This window comes from Triturus cristatus, chromosome 3_2 (genome assembly GCF_964204655.1).
Source record: "Triturus cristatus chromosome 3_2, aTriCri1.1, whole genome shotgun sequence".
Lineage (NCBI taxonomy): Eukaryota > Metazoa > Chordata > Amphibia > Caudata > Salamandridae > Triturus > Triturus cristatus.
In genome coordinates, this window is record NC_140584.1 from 551590079 (window position 1) to 551605235 (window position 15157).

The 15157-nt window shown below is 43.2% G+C and overlaps 1 protein-coding gene across 1 annotated transcript in view; it reads left to right on the forward strand.

The window, feature by feature from the left end:
- DCDC1 (doublecortin domain containing 1) overlaps positions 1-15157 on the forward strand; it is a 1503674-nt gene that overhangs the window by 252810 nt on the left and 1235707 nt on the right. The window contains exon 7 of the mRNA XM_085648291.1: positions 1628-1721. Coding sequence (XP_085504417.1) covers positions 1628-1721 — 94 coding nt within the window. The remainder of the gene's footprint in view (positions 1-1627; positions 1722-15157) is intronic.

The following is a 15157-nucleotide window of genomic DNA, read 5'->3' on the forward strand; positions in this document are numbered from 1 at the left end:
GCGCGCTTTAGATCATCCTTGGTACTCAGGCCGGTGGTAGCAATGCCAAGTTCTATGCAAAATTGTCTCAGTTCGCGGTGGTTGTATTCTTCTAATTTCTCCATTTGGAATTTCTCGGTGGAGCTGCTATCTTTGGTCGACATCGTGCTTATGTCGTGGGGTGAGCTACTTTCTGTACGATTACGCGTTGATTCGGATCCCACCGCTGCCACCAATGTTAGAAAAGGTAGACGGACCGGGAGGGCCGGCCGGGGTCAGGGGGAGAGGTCTCCGGGGAGAGCCGTCTCCAGCGATCGTACAGACAAGTAACTTCCCCCCCACAGACAGATACCACACACGGATAAGGTTCAGTGTTCTTTATAAGCACTTATTTAGGTTACGGTAGAATGGTACAAGGAGGTCTGGACGCAGGGGTCCCCTCGATTAGAGTCTCGTAAGGTAGGGAAGGGGGTAGCGGGTCAGTCTATTTACCAATCAGGTAGTTCGGGTGAGATGATGATGAGCTCACAATCCTCGAGCTTGGTGGTTAGGTGGTACGGTCCGCGGCAGCGCCAGCAGGTCCCGGTAAGGATGGTCGATACAACGGGCCGCGGCAGCGCCAGCAGGTCCCAGGAAGATGACGGTCCGCGGCAGCGCCAGCAGGTCCCGGTGAGGATGGTCGTTACAACGGGCCGCGGCGGCGCCAGCAGGTCCCAGGAAGATGAAGGTTGCAGAAGGCCGCGGCAGCGCCAGCAGGCAGGACAATACTTGCAATTTGGAAGTGACTTGTTGTAGGCTTCCCTTACAAATTGTAAATTGGTATGCGATGTATCACTGTTATGCAACCGATTTCTGATTGCAGAACATTGAAAAATTACAGATTCCTGAGTTAGGGTGATAATGCATTCCCAAAACGTGAGTTGCCTCTTTAGACCAGGCGGCCGCTGGCAATCCTTAAACAAACTTTAAAAAAGAAAACTGTTTGGTAGAGGCAGCCCCTTTGCTTTAAGGAAAATGGGCTGCATTTAAAAAGCATGTGTTCTTTTTTGAGAGGCAATTCCAGACATGGTGGTCTGCTGACCCTAGCCGATCACCATCCTTGTGATGGCCTTCAATCAGAGTTAGTTGCAATTTGCGACCTACCTTATGAGTATTAATGAGGTAGGTCACACTGCAATCCTTTTTTCGCAAACTAACCTTTCCATACCAAAGTGGTTCACCAAAAATGCTGGTGGCAAATTGTGATCAGAAAATACAGATATCTGGCTCTTTAATCTCAATATGTATTGATGTATTCACTGGACGAAGAAATTACTCTTGAGGTGTTTTTTAGAGTTCATGGTATTGTTACTGTCATTATCCCAACTATCCATATGTCCCCCACACCTACTGGATATTCCAATCATACTAAAGTATTGTTCTGTACTCACAAGTTCTTCACTTTGAAAAGATACAACAGCAACATAAAAAATGTTTTATTTTAAAAACAAGTTTTAGGTGTGTTATGTGCTAATATGAAGGGGCAGAGATTAGGTTTTGGTCAAAACAATAGTATGTTTGGATATGTTATTCTATGCCTGATATTAATTTTCTTTAATCGTAAATGTGAGGTCATTCTATAGGTTGATGACAGTTTTCTGTGCTTTAGTTTTTAGATGACTGCACCACCAAAATGGGATTGAGTTCACCAGCAAGATGGCTGTATGACATGAGTGGAGAAAAAATTGAAGATCTCGCAGACGGTAGGTAGACTTTGATAGGAATGAATGCTGCAGCGGTAGTGTTGGCCTTGGATTTGGAGTTAGGAAATCCTGGGAAAGGTTTTATTTCCCAACTGGCAAGTTAAATTATCCTAGACATTTATTTCTGTTTTGCCTCAAAAGGAGCTGTTTAATGCTTAGATGGGCATTGGAACATTTACAGATGTGTGTTTATTATTTCCATTAAAGACCTGATTACAGAAACAGAGGCCTTCATGGATCGTTGAGCTGCCAGCACATCGATAGCACATGCTAACATTTAAACACTTTTATAATTGTCTGGGGTGAATCCTTTATTATATTTTGGGTGGCCTTCACAAAAGTTTATAGGAGGACAATGTTTGCCTTACTCTTTCGTGCAGAACTATAAGACAAATATACTGGGCTTCAACTCTTCACAAGGTGTAGAATCTCATATAGTGGATAGGAAAAATATGGATAAAATAAATATGCTCCATCAAGTTTAAAATGTATCAAATGCTTTAAAATTATATGCTGGTTAACCTTAGAAAAGTTGTTTAAAACAAGTTGGTATTTTGCAACTATTCTTATGAAAGCAGAAGAAAAAAACATTTCTTCATGCCCCCAAATATTATGATCATGTCCATATTTTTAAATAAAGATGAGTACCTACTCCCCCTATTAATCTGTTTGCAAAAATAAACTATACAGGTACGCTAAGCCAATTGCGCAAAGTGAATTTGCATAGTCTATGAAAATATGTTCTGGTATATTAAATGGTGTGTTCAACATATCTTTAGGGCACCCTGCAGGTGCCCTCTTGCTATTACACTCTGACATGGTATGCAAGCTACGGAGCATTGCCCTATTTACACAATGATTTTGTGGGTATCAGTCTTTTAGGGCTTGCATGTACCTCAGATGATTTCACTGCCACGGAACGTGAATGGCCTCCAAAATCACCATAAATTCTGGGATAGATAACAATTTATGAAAAAGTGGTTGAAGCTGGTGAGGGTGAGGGGGCTACCTCTGGAGCTTTTGACTGGAAAGAATAGAAAGGACCAACATCAATTTGCTCCAAGTGGGTTATTGTGAGGCCTTAGAACAAGGTTTTCAGGCAACCATTATAGACACAGCATAACTGGGGTATCCACGTTTAAAAATACTTGGTGTTGTCAAGTACCAAGGATTAGGGGGCATATTTACAACTAAAGTGGCGGAGCACCTCGTTAAGCCAAGAAGGCTAATGCTGCGCTCCGTCACTTTAGAAACACTGGGCTACACCATATCTACAATAATACGGTACAGCCCTGCGTTTCTGCCTGGGCTGGAGCTAAACTTAGATGTCTAGCGCCAATGCAGGCACCCTCACCCTTGCACTAAGGTGACTATGATTTGTGAAGGATTGTTTATGTGCAGGAAGTTGTCCCTTAAACAATAATAAATGCAGCACACATAGAAGTTGCAATTCATCCTTTGTTAAATGATTGTTTATGTGCAGGAAGGGACACCGTCCTGCACTTAAACAATCATACATGGTGTTTTGGTATTTCTATGTGTGCTGCACATAGAAACAGCAAAAACGAGGAGAAATAAATCATTTCTCCTCGTTTCGCCTGTTTAAGACCAGGTTTTCCCTGGTCTTAATTTTGGCGCTGCCCCATATTTACGCCACCGTTGTAAATTTGGGGCACTGTCAAAATCAATGGGTGTGTGGCGGAATGCCCACTGCAACACCAATTGCCCATCCCTTTCACGCTAAGTATACAGTGAAAGGGTGCCTTATTCACAAGGTGGCATTAACTACGTTAAGTGGCTTAACCCGCCTTGTGAATATGTCAAAGCCCCTATAGCGACAGGAATGCCGGTAAAAGTGACGTTCCTCTGGCAATAGGAGCTTGTGAATATGCCCCCTAGGTATTTAGTTAGGCAAAAAGCTTTCCCCTGCAGCATTTGGTGGTGCGCTACTCCATGGTGTAAGGCGGTGATCTGGTACCACTGAGATGTAATTGGGAAAGCAAAATAGCGAGTTTATAACTTCTCTTTTAGTGGTATTACACCAGTATATCAAGGAAATTATAGCTTGGGGTTGAAGTATGAGTATAAATATCAAGAATAAAAATATTTTGGATGTAAGTATATACATAGGTTCACCATACTCAAATTCACATTTATGTACCTTAATGATATCCATCTTCAAGGCACATAAATGATGGGTTAAGTTAGGAATAACAAATCTATGCTTATTGCTTACCTATATGCACATACCTTAACATAATTTTAGTTCTGTGTGCATCCATCTGAATATTATGGCTGCAAAATATATTTTCCTAGATATTCTGATAACAAGACCATAAAAGTGAATTTATGAGCTCACTTTTTTACTGACTTTTTTGCTTGACAGACTATTTTTACTGAGCAGTTGCAAAGCACTTCTTGCATCTATTAATAAGCCCAAGTTCATGATAACTGTGAGCAGGGTGGAGGCACTCGCGCATAAATGGAATTTTCTCTAGTATACGTAAAGAGTTTTAGTCTAGGGCATAACACTAGATCAAACTGGATTTTCTCTAATTGGCAGCACTTTTAAACTGTGAACATCAATCAGTTCACGTGATTTGTTAATAAAGGTACTTCATGGTTCAAGTTTCATGTTTGTTAAAAACTGTATTAAATGTTCTACATTAATGCTCGTTAAAAAAATGTATTAAAATGAGTGAAAATCTGTTTTTGCTATTTTTGACCTTGTGCAAATATTTTTTCTATAATGTGGTCTGGAGCACTCCATTTTTTTCTCCATTCCTTATTATGTAAACAGCACAAACAGGTCACTTGCTTCATCTTGGTACTGTCACAAAATGTCAGTAATCGAACCTCAAATTACATTTTAAACAGATTTACCTTTTGTCTAATTGTAATTCACTCAAAATGGCCTTATTGATTTTTTGACAGCCAGAGAATCTGCGAGTCTTTCAACACATCACTTCCTGAAGGGCACCCATCCTTGCAGAGTGGTCTGCTCCTTGAAATAAGGAGCAGACAAATAAAAATGTATACAAAAAAAGTAAAATGCTTTAAGACCTTGAACACATCTGTTTTGACAGCGAGACTGCTGTGTTGTCCATCGTCACTGGCTGAGAGTTGCCATATCACCTAATCACCTGACTCGTCTCCCTTGTGCATCACCTGGAAAATTATAATAGAATGGTGCTTTGCTGAAAACGTCTTGTTTTAAAGCACCGACCTTCTTGCAACAGTCGGGTTTGCTCCTGAAATGCGTTTTTTTGGAATACATTTTGGTTGTAGTAAAGCATCTGGTGACGGCTGGAAGCGCTGTAGACATATTGCCAGTCCTCACTGGCTGAGAGCTGTCGTTTTTCCAGGTCAATTGAATCATTACCTTGGTGAACATCAGTTTCTACAAGCACCATCATGCTTGCATAGGGGAGTGCTCCAGAAAACGAGCACCGTTTATGAAATTATTTGCAGTCTTGTAAATATACATGCATGATAACGTTTGAAGAAGAGAATTGCACACCATTAAATTTCTTTCACTCCAAACAATTTTTCAATTTGCTGATTGCTGCGAAATTCATGCCAAGCATGTTCTTCTTCCAATTTAACACACTTTTCCAGAAGACAGAAAATGCATCTCTCGCATACGCACTGGTCCATTCTCAGAGAAATCAGAACAGATCACACAATGATCAATAATTCGTGCTGTGATCTGTTCCGGAAAGCACCTATGCCACTTTTGGGCCATATTAATAAGGCAGCACATAGCAGTGGAATGTGCCTCAGCACAACGGCTTTTGGTGCATCTCATTAAAGTATAACAGAGCTGTCTACAGTGTATGTTCTAATTCAAGGAGTTAGTAATGCACGGAGGCCCTGTCAGTATGGAAACTCTGTGTGAAGGTTGACCTGCCGTACCTGTACATGCCCTGCCCCCGCCCACAGTGCCGGACTGGCAGTAGCGGGCACCGGGCAATCCCCCGGTGCGCCGCACGGGTGGGGGCTGGTTTTGGGCCCCTGGGGCCGTTTTTGTTACAGGGCCGTTTTTGCAGCATAGCCGCAAAATGTAACAAAATCGGCCGAAAACCGGACCTGGCAAAGAGCTCGGCGGCGGGGGGGGAAGGGGGTGGGTGGGGTGGAGGCGGCCGAGCACTTTGCCAGGGCCGGTTGTGGTTCCCAGTCCGGCCCTGCCCGCCCACTTACCTCATCGGATTTGAGGTAGGACCATGAAATCCCTGTTAAGGATTATTCTTTCTGAGTGCTCATGTGCAAATAGTAACAGCGTGCCCTTGATTCACTGTCATTGTCAGTGCAGGGAAACACCTGTCCTTCCATTGGAAAAGGCCCTCGAAATCCAACCGTTGTGGAAAGTGTTCACCTGAGGAAATCCCCTCTTTCAACTGTGTGGGAATCCACTTTGCACTCATACAATTATGATTATAAAAGAGGTCACACAAAAAGTTGAAGTTTCTAAATTAAATTCCAATGTTAGAAGAATAAACACAAATGCCTGTTGTGCTTCAAGGGCACCTCCTTTTATTTTGGACCTAGATCCCTTGAGGCATACCATTCAGATCCACTTTGGTATCTATCCTACAAACTCACATTACAAATTTGACTTGATTCCCCACCAATCAGCTCCATCTGCTCTGCAAAATGAATCCTCTTTTTCACTAGTGTCTAGCCCAATACCTTCACCACTTTCCGTTCAGGGAGTCATTAACCACGCTCTGGGTCTGAACTCAGTCCAACTGAGCTAATGCATTGTAAAAGTGCTCCCAGACTCCTCCACCTCTGTTGATTTGCAGAGGAGGTCGGAACTGGTTTGGGATAATTGGAAGGTCTATGTGATATCTGAGTGTTTAGAAAATTTACACAGGGTTATGTTGGTCCCAAGAGTTTCATCCATCTTCAGATTCACACCGCCTCTACTCTCATTGCCTTTATTATATAAAAGAATACCGTCTTCGAGTCCAAACTGTTCACTTCACAGTATCATTTATGTAAGGTTTTTCAAAATGTTTCTGGGTCATGTTTTATAAGCGCCATTGTAGAAAACAAGTATTTTCAGTAGTCTTACTTCCACTTTTGTGTGTCATGGTTCCCAGGGGTAGTGATGGACCCAGAGATGGGTCATCAGGGTATGGTCAGGTCTCTAGCTACTCTCCCTTTTTGTATTAGGCTTCCACCCACCACTCCCCTCCTCTGTTCCCTCCCTGCTGCATCCTAATCCCTCTTGTCTGTAGGCAAACGTGTGAACATGATATGTTTCAGGTGTCCAGTTACTCTCTACTGAGGTGGCTTATATAGGGATACTGAAGGCTCACTTTCTGACCACCCACAACCAGGGTACATGATTTTTGGGATGGAAAAGTCCTCTGCATGGTACTAAACGTGTACCCTTGCCCTGAGTGCAATAACTGTACGGGTGCCTGGATCCTTAATGCTGATTTTTGCTGTCATAGGCAAGCACGGATTATGCGTGTGCTCCATGACATAGACCTGTTGCACAGATTGTGGACTTGTTGTATTGGAAAGGTTGCACGTAGCACTACCCTTATAGTGGTAAAAGGTAACTGCCTTTGCCAGGAGTTCAACAGCGCAAGTACAGCGTAGTGATCAGTCGGAGTGGACAGGGCCTTTTTTACTTTTGTCACTGGAGTGAGGTCTATAGGCTCACTCATTTAAAGTTCAGCTGCAGTGTGCTTAGACTCGGCCTACACTCGGTTGAGTGTGTAGTTCTGTGCAGTGCATGTGTGGTGTCCTTTTCTGGATGTATTTGTGAAGGAATGGTACAAAGCACGGCTAATGCAGTACTTTGCACTGTGTGGATGTTATATGCATGTTTTAGGTGCATCTGTGCCTGTGAGTGGTACAATACATGAAGGATGTAGTGCTTGTTTGCTTTATCCATGTGTTGGGTATATGTGTGCCTGTGGGTGATACAATACATGAAGGGTCTAATGCTATGCAGTGTGTGTATGCTATATACATGTGTTGGGTGTAAGTGTGCCTATGAATGGTACAGTACATGGCTAACTCAGAGTTAGACCTGGGTAGAACTCGTAGAGTTTCACGACGCATAATTCTGTGGAGTTACAAAAACCTCTGCGAGATTCCGTGTAATGCCGCCAATGGAGGCAAAAGGCTTGTCCAGTCACTCATGCTGTTTTTTTCACATGAATAACGCATTCCATGCTGAAAATCAGAGCGAACTGCGGGTGCGCAAGGGGGTGGCCATTTTGTTTTGCCTGCTCCTGTTTTACTTTCCTTGCTAGCTGCCTGCTCCACTGAATTCAACCCTATCCACCCCCATCTGATCTCCTAGTTCCCAATCCCAAATTCTGGGTACTTGTTTGTGTTACTGTCTCACTTTCTCTGTGTTTATTTTACATTTTGTCTGTGTTTTTGTGACTTTTTTGTACTTTGTTTTTACTTTTCCTATCCTGACCTGTCCTTCCCATCTCAGTTAGACTCCCTCTTGTCCGACTCCTCTTCGAAACTACTATACTCTCCATCATGGCAACAGAAGCAGGCAGTGTAACCCGCACACCCTGAGGGTGACGCAGGCGGACAGGAGTGCGGCCAGCCCCATCTTCAGTGAGGCAGAGTTTGTCGCACTCATTTTCTGGGTGCAGCACCACCTCCTCCGCATGCTGCCAGCAGGGGGTGTGCCCGGAAAGTGCTATGCCCTGCAGGAGCGTCACGTGCTCTGGGAGTGAGTGCAGTGATGTGTGCGCCACAGCACTGGCAACGCACACACCCAGCAGCAGCGGACGCACTGCTGGGCAGACATCCTGGACATGGGGCAGGATCGGCTTGACCTGCTGAGTGTCAAGGTTGCGGTGCTCGGTGAGTAAATATTTTTGTTTTCTAAAAATTCTATTTTTTTTTCAAGCAGCATGATCACAGGTAAGGTAAAGTTATGTGATGCCTATATATATGTATACATGTATGTACATATCTATATCTATCTATCTATATATATATATAAATATATATATATATATTTATAGATATATCTATCTATCTTGTAACAGTTTTCCATATGTATCCACACAGAAACTGCACTCCACGTAGTGCTGATTGTTCAGCTCAGTTTACTGAAGTCTTTATCTTAATCACCTCCTGCCGAGCCTTGTTCACGACGCCTTAGTATTGCGTCAGCCAACTTTTAAACATGTATACAACATAGAGAGTGGACTTGCATCATCTATTCAAAGCAAATAAACATCACAGCCATTTTGTGATGTGCAAAATATGACCCTGTTGCACACAAATGTGTTCAAATACACAGTATTAAGTGCAACTAAAAGTACATGATTATCTTTAAAGAAAAAGGGATTTTTTTAAACAAGATTTTTTCTAATGAAAAGGAAATGTTTTCGGAAGCCCCCTAAACGCTATATTCTACCACAAATTCATGATTTCATAATTTGCTTGAGGATTAAGCCCCGTTGGGCATATGTTCATACAGATATACAGAACCTTTCCAAGATAAATGTACATATTACACCCATCATTTAGACCTTTCAAATTCGGGTAAAAATACTAAACAAAACACACGCAACGATGGGCTTGATACTGTACTACATAGACTATGCAATATTCTCATTCATGCACCTCTATGTGAAAATAAACAATAATCTTGGTCCATTGGGCAAAGTAACAATTTCATATAAAAAATTAATTATAAATTCAAAATGATATCTTAGCTCTTATGCATTTTCACTTTTGTGTCTTCTTATACAATCTGTAAATGAACAAAATGAAAAAACAGTTGCTATCTGTGTATACATTAAAAAAGAGCCTGTCAGTACATAAAAACTATTAACAATTTACATTTCATAGAAGGGGGCAAGGAATGAGGATGTTCCCTTTTATTTACAGGAAAGTAGACATCTTTTCATCCATATTCAATCCCGTAGGTTGTTTTGTCCCTATTCTCAGAATGTTCCTGTACTTAAGCGGTCTCAATATTTTCTCCCTATCTCCTCCCTGAGTTGATTTCTTCACTTGGTCTAAAATACTATATGTCAAAAGGCTACGGTTACTGTTGTAATATTCGTTAAAATATCTAGCAACAGGATAGGTGTCATCTATGTTTTTCACAGCTCGAAAGTGTTGTAGAATATGTTTGTGAGCTTGTAGTACCGTACTGCCAATATATTTCTTCAGGAAAGGGCATTCAAGTAAATAAACTACAACATCTAATTTGCAATTTAGTGTACTGATCTCTGTAATATTCTTGCCATGTTGGCATGCTTTGCATTTCTTAGATTTTTTGAAAGCATTGTTAGGTTTTAGCCGATTACTGGCAGTATTAACCTCAGTCTTGACAAGAGTGTTACTCATAGATTGTGATTTTCTGTAAGTGATCAGGGGTTCTGAGTTAATTTCCGATCTTACTACAGAGTCACAATGGATTAAGTACCAGTGCTTGCACATAGCTTGTCTCAATTTTATGTGTTGTCAGTTGTAGGTTGTAATTTGCGTATTTTGCACAATCTGTTTTAAAAAAGGAGCGTTCTGGGTTTTTAATTTGAAAGTTGGGAATTCAGGGAACTGTTCATTTCTGTACTGATCTTACTGTGTTCGAACCTTGACCCTAGACTGCCTCGCGGTGTCTGCCTAAGTGAGCGGATCCGCTATTCTTGGGTCAGCAGTCTAATCTTTTTCCTGCCAGACTACATAAGCTGGTCGCTGGCGTGGCTGCGCAGCTAAAGCTACGTTACTCTCTGTGTGGCGGGGGGCTGTGAATTTGCGTATTTTTCACAATCTGTTTTAAAAAAGGAGCGTTCTGGGTTTTTTATTTGAAAGTTGGGAATTGAGGGAACTGTTCATTTCTGTACTGATCTCACTGTGTTCGAACCTTGACCCTAGACTGCCTCGCGGTGTCCGCCTAAGTGAGCGGATCCTCTATTCTTGGGTCAGCAGTCTAGTCTTTTTCCTGCCAGACTACATAAGCTGGACGCTGGCGCGGCCGCGCAGCCAAAGCTACGTCACTCTCTGTGTGGCGGGGGGCTGTGAATTTGCGTATTTTGCACAATCTGTTTTAAAAAAGGAGCGTTCTGGGTTTTTAATTTGAAAGTTGGGAATTGAGGGAACTGTTCATTTCTGTACTGATCTCACTGTGTTCGAACCTTGACCCTAGACTGCCTCGCGGTGTCCGCCTAAGTGAGCGGATCCGCTACTCTTGGGTCAGCCGTCTAGTCTTTTTCCTGCCAGACTACATAAGCTGGATGCTGCCGTAGCCACGCAGCTAAAGCTACGTTACTCTCTGTGTGGCGGGGGGCTGTGAATTTGCGTATTTTGCACAATCTGTTTTAAAAAAGGAGCGTTTGGGGTTTTTAATTTGAAAGTTGGGAATTGAGGGAACTGTTCATTGCTGTACTGATCTTCGAACCTTGACCCTAGACTGCCTCGCGGTGTCCGCCTAAGTGAGCGGATCCGCTATTCTTGGGTCAGCAGTCTAGTCTTTTTCCTGCCAGACTACATAAGCTGGACGCTGGCGTGGCCGTGCAGCGGAAGCGCGCAGCGGGCGCGCCTAAGGCAAGCCCGTCTGCACCAGTCCGCTCTCGGGCTGCGCTCAGCACCGGCCACGCTGCCCGTTGTGATGTAGGGGACGCCGTCAGTGAACGGATTTATTACTCCAGCGAGGAGCTAAGACAGATAGGTAGGTCAGTAAGTGACAGGGCTACTATACCCTGTTTGGAGGGCACAACGGGTATTAAGACTGACCTTGGAAGGAAGAATGCCATAATGGGAGGGCCAGTGGGAGGGTCAATGTTAGGTCCTTGCCTAAACATCATGTGGAGATCCAACTGCTACTTGACTTTCACTGCTTAGATGCTCTCTTTATGACAGAAACTTGGACCCACCTTGGTTTGGAGGTAGAGTTAGGCTTGGCCTGTCCTTCGGGCTATAAAATTATACACAAACCTAGAGCCTTAGGACGAGGCGGTGGGGTAGGGATCATATTTAGGGAAAATCTGGACCTCACCCAAATTGAGATCAGCGAAACTGAGGGCTTTGAACTCTTTGGCTTTTCTCTCAAAGACTCTAGGGGCTGCCTACTGGTGGGCATTATTTGCTATAGACCCCCAGGAATGATAAAATCATCTCATTTGCAGGGATTGATTGATGTTATTTGTAATATGGCTCTTACCCACTCCAATTTGTTTCTCATGGGTGACTTTAATCTGTGGTGCAATGGAAATGTAGATTCTGGGTACAGTAATCTTATTCAGGCCTGTTAGAGCCTGCGACTGCGCCAATGGATTACTGAAGCCACCCATAAAGGGGGGAACATACTGGATCTTGTATTTTCTAAGGAACAGGCCTTGGAAGCAATAGAGATCCTCCCGGTTGGCTGGTCCGACCACCATCTGGTCAAGTTTCAGATACTTGACCCTAGAGGGGGTCGGCCTGCCACAAAGGTAACTAGAATGTTTAGGAGCAGAGACTGGAAGGGCTTTTTTTAAAAAAAAGACCGATTTTTCTTTAACTTTTTCCGTAGGACAGAATCTTGACAATGACAGAACAGTGGAAGATATTTATATGGATCTTTGCGACCAGATTCAGAGTCGGCTTGATTTGATTGTTCCTCTAAAAAATTGTAAAAAGAACGGTAGGCCGTCGGCTTGCTGGTACAATGATTATCGGAAAACTTTAAAACTGACTTGCCGAAAGGCTGAGCGGAAATGGAGGAATTTTTATTTGGATGAGGATAGGGTCTCTTGGAAGGCTGCTATGGCAGAATACAAGAAGGGAATTGATTTGGCTAAATCTGAATATTTTGCTAATATCATCCTAAACTCTAAGAATGACTCTAGAGCAATTTTTAAAATAGTGAAGGATATGACTGTCCCGGAGTGTGCACAATCTAAAATCATGCCAACCCAAGCTCTGTGCGATAGTCTAGCGACTTTCTTTATGGAGAAAATAAGCAACATCATTGATGGACTGAATAAGAATAACTCTTCTCAGAAAGAAGGATTCACTCTTAAATATAATGAGACACAAGACTTAGGGAGGGATAATAGGGCAGAATTAGGTCGACTGTCCTCCCTGAGTTTTTTTGAGCTTCCCTCGGAGGAAGCTTTTAATAAAACTGCTATGAGTGTATCTTCATGGTCCCCTTTAGATCCTCTCCCTCACAATATTTGGAAGGAGCTGGGCCCTGAGCTTTTTCCTATTCTGCGCCAGATTTGTAACCGCTCTTTAACTTCTGGTTCAGTGCCAGCCTGTTGGAAACGGGCCGTGGTTACACCGCTCTTAAACAAATCGACTTTGGATACGGCATGTGCTGGGAACTACAGACCAATCTCTCTCTTACCTTAACCGATTAAAATCATTGAACGTCTGGTCAGCAATTCTCTGTCTCAGTTCCTTGAATCTAATTCTAGGCTGGATTATGTTCAGTTTGGCTTCCGACCTGGCCATGGAACTGAGATGGCCCTAGTGACCGTGTTAGACGACCTTCGACTGCAGGCAGACAGGGGACAATCGGGCATTCTTATTCTGGTCGACCTGTCTGCCGCATTCGACACAGTGGATCATTGTATTCTGTTGACCAGGTTGGAAGAAGTCGGGGTGTCAGGGATGGTCTTGGAATGGTTTCGCTCTTATCTTTCTGACAGAAGTCAAGCAGTTTCCCTTTCTCCGTACCAGTCTAAATTTTTCAATATCCACCATGGCGTTCCTCAGGGATCGGCCATGAGCCCTATTCTCTTCAACATCTATATGAGACCCTTGATAGGAATTATGAAGGTGCATGGTGTGAGAGTGGTAAATTATGCCGACGACACCCAACTTTTCTTTTCCTTGGAGGGAGACCAGTCGATCTCCTTAGCATTCTTTCATGACTGCATGCAGGATACTGCCCATTGGTTAAGAACTAACTCACTCCAATTTAACTCAGATAAGACGGAAGTCTTATACTGTGCTGTGGGGAAGGTCCCCCCCCCTTTGTTCGTACAACTTTTGGCCCCCCCCAACTTCGTCTGTTCAGGCGCCAGCTGGAGCAGTACGTAATTTGGGAGTGATGTTGGACGCGAATCTGACCATGGAAATGCAGGTAAACAAGATGGTGGGAAATAGTTTTTCCCTGCTTAAAGCACTAAGGAAGATCCTTCCGCTGCTGCCAAAGATGGCCAGGGCGTTGGTTGTTGGTAGCATCATCCTCAGTAAACTTGACTACTGTAATGCCCTACTATTAGAGGCCCCTAAATTCCTGATTGAGCACCTCCAAAGAGTCCAAACTGTTGCAGCCAAGTTGGCATTGATGAAACCTCGACGCTCGTCTGGTTCACTAGCACTGGCAGAGCTTCACTGGCTACCTATAATGCAGCGGGCTCAGTTTAAGTCTCTGTGTCTGGTCTTTAAGGCCCTCCATGGCCTGGGACCTAGACCTCTTCAGGGTATCTTTACATGGTATACTCCATCAAGGTGCCTTCGGTCTGCCACCGCCTGTCTGGTGAAAGTCCCGAAAACTCAAAGAGCTAGATCAGGAGGAAGAGCGTTTAGCTCGGCTGCGGCCAAGCTCTGGAACAGCATCCCTTTGGAATTTAGACAGATGCACGATCTGCTACAGTTTAGGAAAAAGATTAAAACATGGTTGTTTCCCAGAGTTGGTTAAATTCTGGAGCCGGCCTGTCAGTTTATGCTTGTTTCTTCCCCCCACTGCCTGATGAGGATTCACATATTAGCGCCAAGATACCCGTTGGGTGATAGTTGCGCTCTACAAGTACCATATACAATACAATACAATAAATCAACATTCTTTCTCTTATTGCAGTTTCGTAACTTGCTTTTTGAATAGATCTACTCTATTGACATTGGCTACTTTTATCCTGACCTCTCTCAATGCCTCATCTTTATACCCCCTCTCTTTTAGTCTTCTGATCATTTCTACTTCTGTTTTCACATACATGGATTGCGAGCTACAAATTATCTTAGCTCTTAACATTTCCCCATATGGTATACTGTTCTTTAATGAGGTGGGGTGTGAGCTACTAGCGTGGATAGTAGTATTACCTGCAGTTGTTTTTCTATACACCGTGGATGTCAGTTGTAAACCTACTACTTCTAGCCTAACATCAAGAAATTCAATACTGGTATCACTAATGCAACTTGTGAAAGACAAATTTAAATCATTGTTGTGCATTTTGATGACAAACTTTTCTATAGATTCTTGATCTCCTTTCCACAGCTGGAACAGATCATCTATATATCTAAGCCACATAATAATATGTGGGGACCACTCCTCTAGTTCCACGCTGTACAGCACCTGCTCCTCCCACCAGCCCATATGCAGGTTGGCATAACTGGGGACAAAGCACATGCCCATCGCTGTCCCTTGCATCTGTGTGTACATGTCATTATTGAATAAACAAATATTGCTTTCCAGACACCAAGAGATCATGTTCAACAACATT